We start from the raw sequence: 15,516 nt of genomic DNA on the forward strand, positions 1-15,516 counted from the left end.
GGTGCACCGCTAGCCGAGGCACATGCCTCCCTGACTGCAGACGGATTGCATTGTGATTTTGCAATAGTACCGAGAAATGTTAGACAACAAGGCCTGGTAACTGCGCCAAGCGACATCACGTCCACATTGGGTTACATTGGACTGGTAATGGAATGTTGCGATCACGCGCTACATCGTGGTTTTGTTTATTGCAAACCAGACAGCGCAATGCTCACATTTGTCAAGATGATGCAAGTGGAAACGTGCATGAACAAATTACTTGGCAACAATGTGTTGAGAGAAAGAATCCTGAAACACATGGGCAGAATCATACAACTATTATCTCACCCCGCTTGCGAAATCATCGCCCAGATTGAATTCCACGCTGATTACATTGAAGTGAGCGGGAGCCATTTCTTTCGCATATCGTCGCAGAGCTTTACGGACGGTGTGCCTGACTTGCCTTTTGGAAAGATCTCACCTCGCGCGTTAATTCCGTACGACCGTACAACGCCACCACAACCTACTGCTATTGTCAATTCGTTTCCGGAGTTGAAATTGAGAATAGAATTCCTGAACAAGTTTTACCAATGCCTTGCCGGTCGATGAATGCCGCAAAAAGTACGAAATTTGGTAGCGTGTGAACCTAGTGATTCGGGGAAAACATCATGGGCATGTGTCCTGCACAGAATTGTGTCATTGGGACGTATCGCTTCCATTACGAAAGAAAACCGATTCTCCACGTCGATGATAAACGATTCGACGGAACTTGTCATTATCGATGACTGGTCGAAGCAAACGATGGAGTCCGACCTTGCGAAGACGCTTTTACAGGGGAGATGGTTTGTCACACCCGTCAAATTCAATCAGCCAAGATGTGCTTGAAACAACAGTCCATTTTATAATGCAGTCCCAAACTTCGGAGATGAAAATGCGAATGTCCAGCGTCGAATCGTTGTCTTTGAAACGAAATGTTTGCCCCAACTAACGCCAGGCGTCAACAAATGGATACACAATCACACGATGGACTGTGTGGTTTGGATGGCAAACGAGATCAACGACAATATCCATCACGTGCCAGAGAACGAGAGGTGGTACGAAAATACCGACGTTCAAGGGTCCGTCATAAATTATGACGACATCGCTTGGTAAGATATTTAAACATAACCATTTGAATAGCGAAATAGACCGCATAAGAAAATATGCATTCATATATATTCATCGGATCAAAGTGTTGGAAGATTAAAGCAAATATGAAAAAAGGGGAGTATATATAGTTTACACGGACTTTGAAATGGAAATTTAGAATATATATTGTAAATATATGAATTAAACCCAAGTAAAATTGATTAACACATGCGATTGCTCTCGTGTAGTTCAACATCCCATGATTTCTGTCTAATGACTACATTATAGTTTGAATACTTTCATAAGCAATATTTCTCTTCCGCTTTATATCCCTATTCGACTCGACAGTTGTGAACAACATAACCGAGGAGGACCTACAAGAAATGAACGATGCAGAATCACTTGCTCCGCCTGTGCCCTCCTGCGCTGTCCATCGTTCCTTTGTCAGAGAAGAGGAACACCGCCGACTCGAAAATGCTAGACGCCTACGCCGAAGTTTGCCGCTGACCTCATCCGCGTCGTCAGGAGCAGATTTTACATTTGTTGAGAGGAAATCAAACAAATATGGCAAGAGATCCCGTTTAAAAGAAAATGTTGCGACGAAGAGGAGCAGTCTGATGAAGAGGATGATGAAGAAGAGAAACAGGGTGTAGAAGAAGAGGAAGAAGAGAGGAAGAAGAAGTACAAGTACAAGTAAAAGAAGAAGATGATGAGATGATGATGGATGATGATGATGAATGATGATGGATGATGATGAATGATGATGGATGATGATGATGATGATGGATGATGATGGATGATGATGATGATGATGATGGATGAGATGATGATGATGATGATGATGATGATGATGATGATGATGATGATGATGATGATGATGATGATGGTGATGATGATGGATGATGATGGATGGTGATGATGGTGATGACGATGGTGATGATGATGGTGATGATGATGATGGTGATGATGATGATGGTGATGATGATGGTGATGATGGTGATGATGGTGATGATGGCGATGATGGTGATGATGATGGTGATGATGGTGATGATGATGGCGATGATGATGATGGTGATGATGATGGTGATGATGGGTGATGATGATGATGATGAAGAAACAGGTGAAGAAGCAGGTGAAGAAGGAGAAGAAGGAGAAGAGGAGGAAAGAAAGAAAGAATTAAAAGAAGGAGAAGTGGAAGAAGTAGAAAGCAACGGTTGCATAGATGTACCAGATAATGGATGGGTGCAGAATGATCAAGTATACCTGGCCAAAGTGTACGAGCACATCAAGTGGAGGTTGGTTAGAGATCATCCTGTGCATTTCTAAAACAAAATGTAATTTTTGCACCTTTTCCTTCCTTACGTCCCGCAACTTTTTCCCATTAGGTTTCCAACAGAGCACTTGCCTCAAATACCAACACTCATTCGAAGCACGACGCGATGCGGCCAGGAGAAAGGAAAAGGATTTTTACACGAAACCAGATCCGTACATTGATGCGTGGATGCTGATCACTGATTGCCTTCGCGAGGTACTCGATGTGGAGAAGTTCGTGTTAAAGTTTGTGGACGTGGACTATTACATATTCAGCGCTCGCAAGCTCCTAGGTTGTCGTATCATGTATGACGGCTGCCAATTGTACAGACGAAACAAAGACTGGCAGTTATAAAAGACCAAGCTGCCGAAAAATCTCATCATCTCGCTGAAGAGGCAGAAAAGAAAGAAAATCCATCAAGGGCGCGCAGTGGTCTGATTGTAAAATGCTGTGGACGTCGCCAGTAACTTTGCATAATAAAACTTTTGGGTGAAAACGTAATGAACGTAAATTTGTTGTGAACTATTGATATGATTATTTAACCATGATTTAATATTACCTTACTTACTTAGGCAATAGTAACCCTTAAAAAGGTGAAAGGGAAATAGAATCTCGCGTGTAATATCAATAGAAGCCGGTAAAAAGCCGGTAAAAAGCCGGGCTAAATTCAATAGAGACCGGGCTAACCTCCATAGAAACTGTGTTAAAAGTTCAATAGAAACCGATATGCCAGAATATATTCCATTCTACTTGATGTTCCTTTTCAACATTCAACATTTAACCTTTATACGCTTATGCTACCTAGCACCATGCACTTGCCGAAGTTTGTGTAAACCAGTTCGTGTGCAAGATGTTATTTAAGGCTACAAGAATATCATATTCCTCCTTAGATTATCTGTATTATTAAAAAGAGAATAACTTCACGTATAAATTAAATTAAAATGATATACATCTTGAAATAAGGAAACTTTTTTTTTCTAGCATTCTATATATATTGCATGAAGTTAGCCGGGGAGACTATTGAACTTAGCCGGGTTTATATTAAAGTTAGGCCGACATCCATTGAAGTTATAGCCCAGCTTCTATTGAATTTACCCTTGTATTTATTTTTAGCCTGGCTTATATTTAATTTCCAATTTTAAATATATTAGAAAACCCCGGAAAAAAGCAATCTGAAATAAAATAGGATAGAGACAGGCATCAGAACTATTCAAATTTGATAAAAGCAAGGCTAATTGAAATAGAAGCCGCGGCTAAGTCATGTAAAAGCCGAGCTAAATTCTATAGAAGCCAGACTAACTTCAACAGACTAACTTGATTAGAGGTCGGACAAACTTAAATAGAACCCGGGCGAACTTCAATGCAGGCCGGGCTAACTTCATTAGAATTCGAGCTAACTTGAATAAAAGTAGGCTACTTTCAACATGCAGACGGAGCTTTTCCTTGCCAGATTCTGTTCCCAGCTTTTTATGTAATATTCTTTTTTTATTCAATCATGATGCTAATGCTACTTAGAAACCAGTGGCAAAATTTGTTAAAATGTACGTTTGCAAGAGAATAACTTCGCTTATTTGGAAAATGATGCATCTTGAAAGATGGAAATGACTCTTTCTAGGATTCTATTGAAGTTAGCCTGGTTGCTATAGAATTTAGCCCGGTCTGTATTGAATTTTAGCCTGGCTTCTATAGAATTTAGCCGGACTTATGCTATATTAAAGTTAGCCATGCAGACATGCATCCATTGAGGTTAGCCCCTCTTCCGTTGAATTTAGCCCGGCTTTTACTCCACTTATGGTCTAAATTCTATTGAAGCAGGGCTAACTTGAATAGAGACGGGGCTAACTTCAATCAGGCCAGGCTAACTTCAATAGACGCCGGGCTAATTTCAATAGAATCCGAGCTAACATGCATTCTATTGAAGTTAGCCCGGCCTCTATAAAATTTAGCCCGGTCTGTATTGAATTTTAGCCTGGCTTCTATAGAATTTAGCCCGGCCTCTATAGAATTTAGCCCGGTCTGTATTGAATTTTAGCCTGGCTTCTATAGAATTTAGCCGGGCTTATGCTATATTAAAGTTAGCCATGCAGACATGCATCCATTGAAGTTAGCCTGTCTTTCGTTGAATTTAGCCCGGCTTTTACTCCACTTATGGTCTAAATTCTATTGAAGCAGGGCTAACTTGAATAGAGATGGGGCTAACTTCAATAGAAGCCAGGCTAAACTTCAATAGAAGCCGGGCTATAACTTCAATAGAAGCCAGGCTAACTTCAATAGAATCTAATTTGAGCTAACGCAAATAAAAGTAATCTGATTTCAACAAACAGAACTGTGCTATGCCTATGCCAGATTCTACTTCGTTTTCTGTAATATTCTTTTTTACATTTAATCACGATGCTATAATGCTACTTAGAAACAAGTGGCAAAATTGATTAAACTGTACGTGCATGTGCGAGAGAATCTAACTCAACTAAAGTGCAAAACGATCGATGCATCTTGAAATAATGAAACGATTCTTTCTAGCATTCTAGTGAAGTTAGCCCGGCCTCTATAGAATTTAGCTCGGTCTGTATTGAATTTTAGCCTGGCTTCTATAGAATTTAGCCGGGCTTATGCTATATTAAAGTTAGCCATGCAGACATTGAAGTTAGCCCATCTTCCATTGAATTTAGCCTGGCATTTACTCGACTTATGGTCTAAATTCTATTGAAGCAGGGCTAACTTGAATAGAGACCGGGCTAACTTCAATAGAGGCCAGGCTAACTTCAATAGAAGCCGGGCTAAATTCAATAGAAGCCAGGCTAAAATCAATATAATGCTAAAGAATCTTTTTCATATTTCAAGATGCATCATTTTCCAATTAAGTGAAGTTATTCTCTTGCACACGTACAATTGAACAAATTTACTCTTCAAGTATATACCGCTAAGTATAAAAAATTATTACATTAATTTACCATCAAACTATGTATGTCAAAAAAGAATATTACAAAAAAAGGAATAGAATTTGGCATAGAACAGTATCCCTTTGTTGAAATATAGTAAGTATGAAAAAAATTTCTGAGTAAAAGTGAAAATAAGTTTCTAAGTATATACTAAGTATAAAAAAAATTATTACATTTATTTATCATCAAACTATGTAGCTATGTTACGCCACGGCGTTTATTGAATTTCCAGCGCTTAAGATGTGGCGTTTACTCAAGGGAGGTGTTTATTCGAATAATTATAGTACTGAAGTTAGCACGGCCTGTATTGAAGATGGCTTGGCTTCTATTGAATTTAGCCCGGTCTCTATAGAGTTTAGCCTGGCATCTATTGAATTTAGCCCGGCCTGTATTGAAGTTAGCCCGGCTTCTATTGAATTTAGCCCGGCCTCTATTATAATTAGCCCAGCCTCTATCAAAGTTAGCCTGGCTTCTATATATTCAATTTAGCCGGGCTGTATTCATTGTATAACAGTTGAACCGTCTTCTATAGAAATAATTTCATGTTCTATTTCATGATATTCAACAAAGTTTTCATGCAACATGTAGAAATGGTATATAACTTGCACTATTAATTTAGGGAGCCTATACTTAAATACTTAACTCTATTTATCATACATGCAATCAGGACAGACATGTATACGTTTTATCATAAGTAATTTCATTAACAGTTATTGTCTGTGGTGCGTATACATAATAAGGAGCTTAATTATATGTGCCCAGCTGTTTTCCTTCTGTCGGTGCTCTATGGCACATCAGCAGACAAGCATTGAGTGGAACGTGTTCCAGGGGCTTTTCGAAAACCCCGAAGACTTCATTTGGAAAAGATAAAGAAGGATTCTTTCATTGCCCAATTCCAAATTGTGATAATAAAGCCTTTTCTAGTCAAAGAGGCTGCCGAAAGCATGTAAAAGTAAAGCATCCATGGTACACGTACTTTGAGAAGAAGCCTATGTTGGAGGAAGCCATGAAATACCATCTGATCAAGGCAGCCGTCTTCGACGCCAAGCAAGGCAACACTGCCATGTTGTGCCACAGATTCCGAGCTAGGACGGTCATTTTGTGTCTGGCTTCAAAGCACGGCGGGGGAAAACAGCCGAAGCAAGCCGAAATCTCGGTGACCAGAGCATTTAAATTCCTAAAGTACTGTTGCGAACAATCAGGCGAGGATGAACAATCGGTGTTGTCTACGGTCGAACTTGTCGATTACTTTTTATGTTCTCCAGATATTTAACCGACTTTCTCATCATTTAGAAAGTGCTTGGCAAATGGGACAATCTGGTCGCCTTGGCTACGTGAACGTATAGCAGACCTCTTAGATTTTCGTTGATTTCATTCACCTGCGGGACCTGTCCTTCAAAACTTTTCCGTTACAGAAGTATATATAAAGCGAGCAAGACAATGTTGACAAAACAGATGCGTTCTCACTGGACGAAAGACTTAGACATCGAAACCCTGGAAGCAAGAAGTTGGGCAACGCTTGCTGAACTTCAGACGGTAATTCCCTTTCAGGTAGAGCGTTACAAACAAATCCTGGAAGCATGCAAGAAGAAATCATTTCTCACACCAACCGACTTAACTTTCGCCACACGGTTTGTTGCAGTTTTCATGTTCGTGAAAGTTAAAGGTTGCCGACCGATGACCTATCAACATTTGACGATAAATATGTTTGAAAATGCAAAAATCAATGATGGAATGGTCGATCAGACCGTTTTCAAAACAGCGCAAAAGTATGGTTTCAATTCCCTATACTTCGACAAGATGAGCTTGGCAATCGTAGATGACTACGTTCAATTTATCAGGCCATTGCTTAATCCGCAATGCGATTACTTGCTGTTAAATCGAAACGGTGCGCAATTTCAAAAGCTTACCGAACCGCTCGGCCTGCTAGTTTTCCAAGCTATAGGAAAGTACATCAATCCGACGAGATATAGGCAAATTATCGAAACAGAAAGCACGAGCAGTTTAGATGTACAAGAACAACGATTTGTCTCGGAGGACCAGAAACACAGCTCAAATGTAGCAAGAGTTCATTATCAGAAGCTGCGATCTCGTGATGTCGCTTTAAAGGGACGATCCTGCATGGAAAAGTTGCGCGGTCCAAATGGAAAAGTTATGGACAAGTGCGTGGAGCAACTGACACAAACCGAGTCCAACGTTGCTGATCATGGGGTCGAAGGTATGGAGACAGATATTAAAAACAATGATTCCTTGCCAAACCCTGTGAGTGCATTGCCAAATCGTGCGAAAGAGAAAACAAGTACAGACACGAGGGAGCAATTTGGTTTACCCAAGAGGAAGATAATTATCTGAGAAAAGGAGTGGAAAAGTTTGGCATGCGATGGACTTGCATTCTGAATTGTCCTTTGTACAAATTTCAAGAATGCAGAATACCAAGTACATTAAGAATGAGAGCAATAAGGCTAAAATTACTTTAAAAATCGAATTCATGTATGATAAGTGAAATATACTGCTGTATAGTGATTAAGGTACATGTTTATAATTATTGTTTTCTTTCAACCGAAATGGCTGGTCCCAAACATTTTGCCTGCAACGTCATTATAGGAACAGGGGGTTCCCCTTATTGAATTTTGTAATGACAGATCCCCGCGTGCAGTTTAATGCTGAATTATAGTAAATGCCTAAAATTGAACGCATGCATGTATTCTTGTCCGGTCGTTCAATGTAGAATATTCAAACGTTCTTTAGTGCAAGGGAACAATGCATGCATTTGTTCCATCATAGAGTTCCTAAATTTATGATCGAATGTTTGCGTCGTTCCTTTACTTAAAAGCAAACTATAAAACGTTCCCATTCATGGTTCCTTAGTATATAGGGGAACAAATAGTTCCTAATATACAGTTCCTAAAAATAAGGAACGAGTTTTTGCAGTTCCTTTACATAAAATGATCTATATGTTCTCATTGAAAACGTTTCTTAATCCATTCGGAACTTACTGTTCTATTGAAATTCTTTTATGCAAGGGAAGAAATGCGTGTAGTTCCTAAACAAATCGTCCATAAAGTTCCATTTATCACTTTCCCAATAACCAAAACAAACAAAAGCTTATATCATACTGGTCCTTAAAATTGCCTCGATATTTGCTCATTGCACCTTTGTGGTTTGCTTCATAGTGCGAACACGCCCAACCATATAGTATATACGATCGCGTCAGGCTTTGGTGCATGAAGGAGACAAGTTAGCGACACAAAAACGCCAAATCAATCACAATTGAGAACGGAATATAAGGAAATGTCATTAAATATAAATATATAGATATATTGATATATAGATATATAAAGATATATAAAGATATATAAAGATATATAAGAATATAGATTATATATATAGATATATAGATATATAGATACATAGATATATAGATATATAGATATATAGATATATAGATATATAGATATATAGATATATAGATATATAGATATATATAGATATATAGATATATAGATATAATATAATAAATATAGATATATATAGATATATATAGATATATATAGATATATATAGATATATATAGATATACAGCCGCTGTCATTAATGTTGTCCAAACCAGGTATATCAATATACCTGTCATGTGACTTATTGGTATGCACCAACTCGAGTGTGCTTGCTATGTTAATGTATCTGCTATGCGGGTGCTTCATACATTTACATAGCAAGCACACTCGAGTTGGTGCATACCAATAAGTCACATGACAGGTATATTGATATACTTGATTTGGACAACATTAATGACAGCGGCTGTATATAGATATATATAGATATATATAGATATATATAGATTATATATATAGATATATATATATATATATATATATATATATATATAGATATATATAGATATATATAAATATATATAGATATATATATATATAGATATATATAGATATATATAGATATATATAGATATATATATAGATATATAAGATATATATAGATTAATAGATATATATAGATATATATAGATATATATAGATATATATAGATATATATAGATATATATATAGATATATAGATATATTAGATATATAGATATATATAGATATATATATATATAGATATATATATAGATATATAGATATATAGATATATAGATATATATATAGATATATAGATATATAGATATATAGATATATAGATATATAGATATATAGATATATAGATATATAGATATATAGATAATAGATATATAGATATATAGATATATAGATATATAGATATATAGATATATAGATAATAGATATATAGATATATAGATATATAGATATATATATAGATATATATAGATATATATTGTTAGTGCCAAAAAAAAACCTTAAATTGTTTTTATGTAAATATTTAAATTTAGGATAGTTATTTCACGTGTGGACTTTGACTTCTTTTGTACGTGCTCATAACATGTGTAATATATTAGAATTAATTATTATTAGACCGCTATAAGTTAGTTTTGAGCAAGAACATCTCAGTATCGACAAAGCTCTTATCGAAGTCGGAACAGTTTACAAGAACAAGACATGTTGTGCTAAAAGCCACAACGTTTTTTGTACCGTAATACATTATAACCGTTTAATAAACGAATAACGATCGAGCGATTTTGTATTAACGCGTACGAAGTGTTGTTATATGATCCCTGCCGGTGTCAAGCAAGTAAACGTAGATTGCATCGACATTAGTACAAAAAACGTTATACCAAAAGATGGCAACAAAGTCAGATGATTTATAGTCAGGCTAAGTGATATGGAATTAGATCCTGAGCTAACACACTGCTCGTGAACGAAGTTATCAGAGGTCCAGTGAGAAGACAGCATAGGAAACTGACAGACAAAGGCTGAGCATATCAAATTGAATTAAAGACGGAACAATGCCGATCTATACAAAAGCAAATATCGAAAGTAATCGAGGTAATCGAAGGTTGTATGAATGATTATGACGACGTACACAAGGTTCAAAATAATTTCGAAGTGTACAGCAAAATTTTGGTAGAATTCCATGGAGCCTTTAAAGCTTGGAGAGATTTATTGTCAGGGCAAGAGCACGCTTCGTTGATTGATTGGTATGATGACTATATGAGAACACTGACGACCTTCAGAGGAAAAGTAAGAGATTGGATTGCGGTGGCAAGTACAAAATAGAAGAACGACTTGAAATGAAATCAAACGCCTCGAAGTCAAGCACTCCCAAATCATCAACGGAATCTCGTTGATCGACTGCTTCAAGACATTCAAGTACGTCTGACAGAGCTAGAGAGATGGCAAAAGTCGCGATTTAAAGGTCAAAGCAGCGCTGTTGGAGAAAAGACAAGCTCTTGAAAACGAGTCTGAGAAATTACGCTTGCAAGAAGAGCTTGCAGTCGCTCAAGCCAGAGAACAAGCCTTCACGAAGGTTAACAATGAAGTTAAACCTGAAGTTGCAACTGATGGAATGTATGAAGATCTTGAAGAGCGACCGCTGCGTAAAGAGAACTTTCCGCATCAGACAGCAAAGATCGGACCAACTGAAATGCCCTCATCGGAGAAAGTTTTTCAACAAACTCCTATTTCGGCGTTCCACTCGAAAAGAGCCAATCGCGTTCCAGTGAGACTACAACCATTCTCACTCCTAAGTAGCGGAGACTCCACTTCATCGCCATGTCTGGCATTTGAAGGACTCGTTCCCAATTCTAAATATGAAATGACACAACAACCTATTAACCGTGAGATGAGACCACCATTAAGTGACTATAGAAATTGGGAAGGTCGGGTTCCGGCAATGACCCCTGCTGCAGCTATTCGAAAGGCAGAATCATTTGACGGAGATGCTATCTGAACAGCACCAACAAAGCACCTTACCTTCACTTTCCTGGTCGAGTTTAAAGGCGATCCGACGGAATATCACCTATTTATATGTAGATTCGAGATGCGAATCGAAAGAAACATTCGATCAAGCGATATTCGTATTCGTATGCAATATTTGGAACAATATTTGGAAGGAGAGCCGAAGGAGTTGATTAAGGGATGTCACCATATGGAAGCTAATGCGGGCTACGCTGAATCTAAGAGGTTGCTGAAAGAGAAGTATGGTGATCCATACAAAGTTTCAAATGCATATTTGAAGAGAATGACCGATTGGCCCATTCTAAGGTCTGGAGATGACAACGCCCTGGAGAGATTTGCAACGTTCCTGACACAATGCCTGAGCGCAATGGAATCGTTATCTTATCTCAGTATTTTGGACCATCCACAAAACCTGCAGTGTTTAGTGAGAAAATTGCCCTTCTATTTACAAGGACGATGGCGTAGAGAAGTGACTAAGATAAGAGAAAATGATAAGATCCCTATGTTCAAACACGTCGCCACTTTCGTTAAAGCAGAAGCAAAGATAGCAACTGATCCCGTCTTTTCCCGGCAAGCGCTCGATAAAATTGGTCAAGATGATAAGGGTAAAGCCAAGAAAATCCTGCCCTTTAAGTTAACAAGCAACACAACCGTGATGAATGAAAAATCAGGTCGTCCGTGCATTCTTTGTAATGCCTCGCACGATCTAGACGAGTGTAAAGTTTATTTAAAGAAACCACTATCTGAAAGAAGACCTAATTGCTAAAAGAGGACTATGTTTGCCCTGTTATAGACCCGGACACAGATCAAGAGGATGTATCCAGAGACGAATCTGCAAGACTTGTTCAGGTTGGCATCCTACGGGGCTGCACGATGAAAACTTTCGACCGAAGAGTAAAACAACTGAGGAAACCAAGAAGAATGAGGACACCACCCCAAAAGGAAACCCTGATGAGGACAATCCTGCTGATTCTGCGAAGAACTGTGCATTTGCCGTCGCTGATGAAGTTGCCTGTGATGCGAGCAAGATAGAATTTTCGGTTGAATCTATGCCTATCGTTCCTGTTCGGCTAAAGAGTAACAACAAAGAAATAATCACCTATGCCATGCTTGATTCTTGCAGCACGGGTACCTTCATCACAGAAGAGGCGCTCAAACGACTTGATGGGAACGGAACGAACACAAGAGTAATGATTCGAACTATGAATGGACCAAGAATGCACGATACCAAGGTAGTAACCGGTCTAGTAGTATCTGATTTGAATGGTGCAAATACTATCACCCTCCCGAAAGTCTTTACCAGAGACGAAATTCCTGGAACCAAGAATGAAATACCACGTCCAGAATTATACAGTAAATGGAAACATCTGGAACGTGTATCGGAGCAGGTTCCCCCGTATTTGGCAGATGTTAGGATTGGTCTTCTTATAGGAACGAACTGTCCCAAGGCTATTGAACCGAGAGATTTCGTCGCTAGTAGTAACGGAGGTCCCTTCGTGATGCTGACCTTCGCTGGTTGGACCATAGTTGGACCACTCTACATGTCTAATGATGACCACTCAGTAGACTGTCACAGAATAATCGTCCAAGAGGTTGGATCAAACAAGCCGTCAGAGCACCATTTCATGGTTGAAGAATCCGTCAAAGAGTTGGTGACGCCCGAAGCATTAAATAAAATGTTCGAGCTAGATTTTAATGAGCGACACTCCCAAAAGGATCAGTATTCTCAGGAAGATAAAAGGTTCATGGAGAAGATGGATCGTGAGACGAAGTATGTGGATGGACATTATGTGATGCCACTGCCCTTCAGGAATGATGATGTTCATATGCCAATGAATAAACAACAAGCCATCGTTAGAGCCTACTGGTTAGAAAAAAAGCTATCTAAGAACAGTAACTTTCATCGAGATTATGTTAAGTTCATGAACGATATCCTTGGAAAGGGGTATGCTCGTAAAGTATCCGATGACTGTCCAGAAGGAAAACCAGGAAAGATTTGGTATCTACCCCATCATGGAGTGTACCACGCAAAAAAGCCTGATAAAATTTGTGTGGTGTTTGACTGCAGCGCTCGCTTCCAAGGAACATCGCTGAATGATCAGTTAATGCAAGGCCCGGATCTGACAAATTCTTTACTCGGCGTCCTCATGAGATTTCGAGAAGACGAAGCAGCATTTATGGCTGATATTGAGAGTATGTTTCATCAGGTTCGTGTCCAGGAAGAACATTGAAGCTTTCTCCGTTTTCTTTGGTGGCCAAATGGTGACCTGTCACAAGATCTGCAAGAATATCAAATGAACGTACACTTGTTTGGGGCAATCTCCTCACCGAGCTGTTCAAATTACGCGCTCAGGAAGACAGCAGATGATTTCGAAGAAAAAGAAAGCGCTGAAGTTGCAAATGTCCTCAGGAAGAACTTCTACGTGGACGATTGTTTAAGATCGGAAAAAAGCGAAGAGTTGGCAACCGACACAATTAACGGCGTGACTCGGATGTGCACCCGTGGAGGCTTTCGTCTGACTAAATTTACGAGTAACAAACATTGCGTTCTGGAAGCAATACCTGAAGAGGAACGATCTAAAGAGCTTAAGTGCCTGGATCTAAATTGTGACCGTTTGCCAATAGAACGAGCTCTTGGTGTACAATGGTTCGTGGAATCAGATGAATTAGGATTTAAGATCATCCTGAAGGACAAACCGCTGACTCGTCGAGGCATCTTAGCTACCATTAGTTCGATCTATGATCCAATTGGAATGGCTGCCCCGATCCTCCTGTCCGGCAAAAGAATCCTCCAGGACCTTTGTCGAGAAAAACTCACTTGGGACGACGATCTCCCACAAGAATACCGTGCTCGATGGGAAAAATGGAGAACTGAATTGCCCGCGTTGGAACAGTTTGTTTTGGCCCGGTGCCTCAAGCCTTCGAATTTTGGAACTCCAGTGATTAAACAGATTCACAGCTTCTCCGACGCTAGTCTGATGGGTTTAGGCCAAGTTTCGTATCTAAGGCAAGTTAACGATAAAGGAGATATCCACTGTGCCTTTTTGATGGGCAAGGCTCGTCTTACCCCTCTAAAAGCTATAACCATACCACGTTTGGAGCTTACTGCCGCCCTGTTATCTGCAAAAGTTGGAACCCTCCTTAAAATTGAATTGGGATTATCGGATAAAGAAACCTATTGGACGGACAACACAACCGTTATAAAGTACATCTATAACGACCAAGCCCGTTTCCATACGTTCGTAGCCAACCGAGTTCAAGCTATAAGAGATAGAAGTGATCCAAGCTAATGGAGGTATGTCGACAGTAAAGACAACCCGGCTGATGAAGCTTCGCGTGGCATGAAAATCAACACCTTTCTTGAACAACAGCGCTGGATAAGAGGACCGGAATTCTTATGGAAACCGGAAATTGAGTGGCCTAAATTCCCCGAAACCATCAAAGAAATTTCCCACTGTGATGAAGAGATTAAAATTGTACAATCCACGATAGTCGGTCAGAAGGACATATTAAAGCGTTTAGAATATTTTTCTCAGTGGCATTCTGTGAGAAAAATCGTCGCGTGGATCCTACGCTTGATGAAGCCAAAATGCAAACGACTAATTCCAGAGTCCAAAGGTAATATCAAGAAAAGTCTGGAATCCAAACCTAAGCCCATTACAGTCGATGAAATAGAGAAGGCCGAAGCTGTAATCCTGAAACTTACCCAAAAGGATGCTTTCCTCAACGAGATCGTTGCCTTGAAAGAAGTATTGGCAGAGAATCACACCGATAATAGAGCAAAGAAAAGAAGTGAAAATTTGAAGATCAAGAAGACCAGCTCCTTGTTTCGACTAGATCCATATATCGATGAACACGGTCTGTTACGTGTGGGTGGCAGGCTGAGCAAATCAACGGAACTGTCAGATGATGCTAAGCACCCGGTGATTTTACCAAAGAAAAGCCATGTTACTACACTCGTTATCCGTCATTGTCATGAGAAGGTCGCGCATGCGGGACGAGGTATTACTTTGAATGAGCTAAGAAGTAAATATTGGGTAATAAATGCAAACTCGAGAGTAAGACATTATATATCCAAGTGCGTTGGATGCAGGAGATTACGGGCTGCGGTTTCTCAGCAAAAGATGGCCGATTTACCGGCGGATCGAGTTACACAAGCACCACCGTTTACTTACTGTGCTGTGGACTATTTTGGTCCCTATTACATTAAAGAGGGACGTAAGCAGTCAAAAAGATATGGCGTACTTTTCACATGTCTGGCCAGTAGAGCGATTCACCTAGAAACGGC

The 15,516-nt window shown here is 39.2% G+C and overlaps 2 protein-coding genes across 2 annotated transcripts; both read left to right on the top strand.

Moving 5' to 3' along the window:
• Nucleotides 1-11,310: 11,310 nt before the first annotated feature.
• On the top strand, nucleotides 11,311-13,459 carry LOC114526668. The gene is made up of 2 exons (XM_028548245.1): nucleotides 11,311-11,906; nucleotides 12,022-13,459. The coding sequence occupies exons 1-2, from the start codon at nucleotides 11,311-11,313 to the stop codon at nucleotides 13,457-13,459; spliced, it is 2,034 nt and encodes a 677-aa protein (XP_028404046.1).
• Nucleotides 13,460-14,569: 1,110 nt separating this feature from the next.
• On the top strand, nucleotides 14,570-15,446 carry LOC114526670 (the record flags this gene model as incomplete). Its single annotated transcript, XM_028548246.1, has 1 exon — nucleotides 14,570-15,446. A coding segment is annotated over exon 1 (877 nt), but the record flags the coding sequence as incomplete, so codon positions are not given.
• Nucleotides 15,447-15,516: the final 70 nt, after the last annotated feature.

This window comes from Dendronephthya gigantea, unplaced genomic scaffold (genome assembly GCF_004324835.1).
Source record: "Dendronephthya gigantea isolate DGI-Jeju-01 unplaced genomic scaffold, DenGig_1.0 000040F, whole genome shotgun sequence".
NCBI classification, from domain to species: domain Eukaryota; kingdom Metazoa; phylum Cnidaria; class Anthozoa; order Malacalcyonacea; family Nephtheidae; genus Dendronephthya; species Dendronephthya gigantea.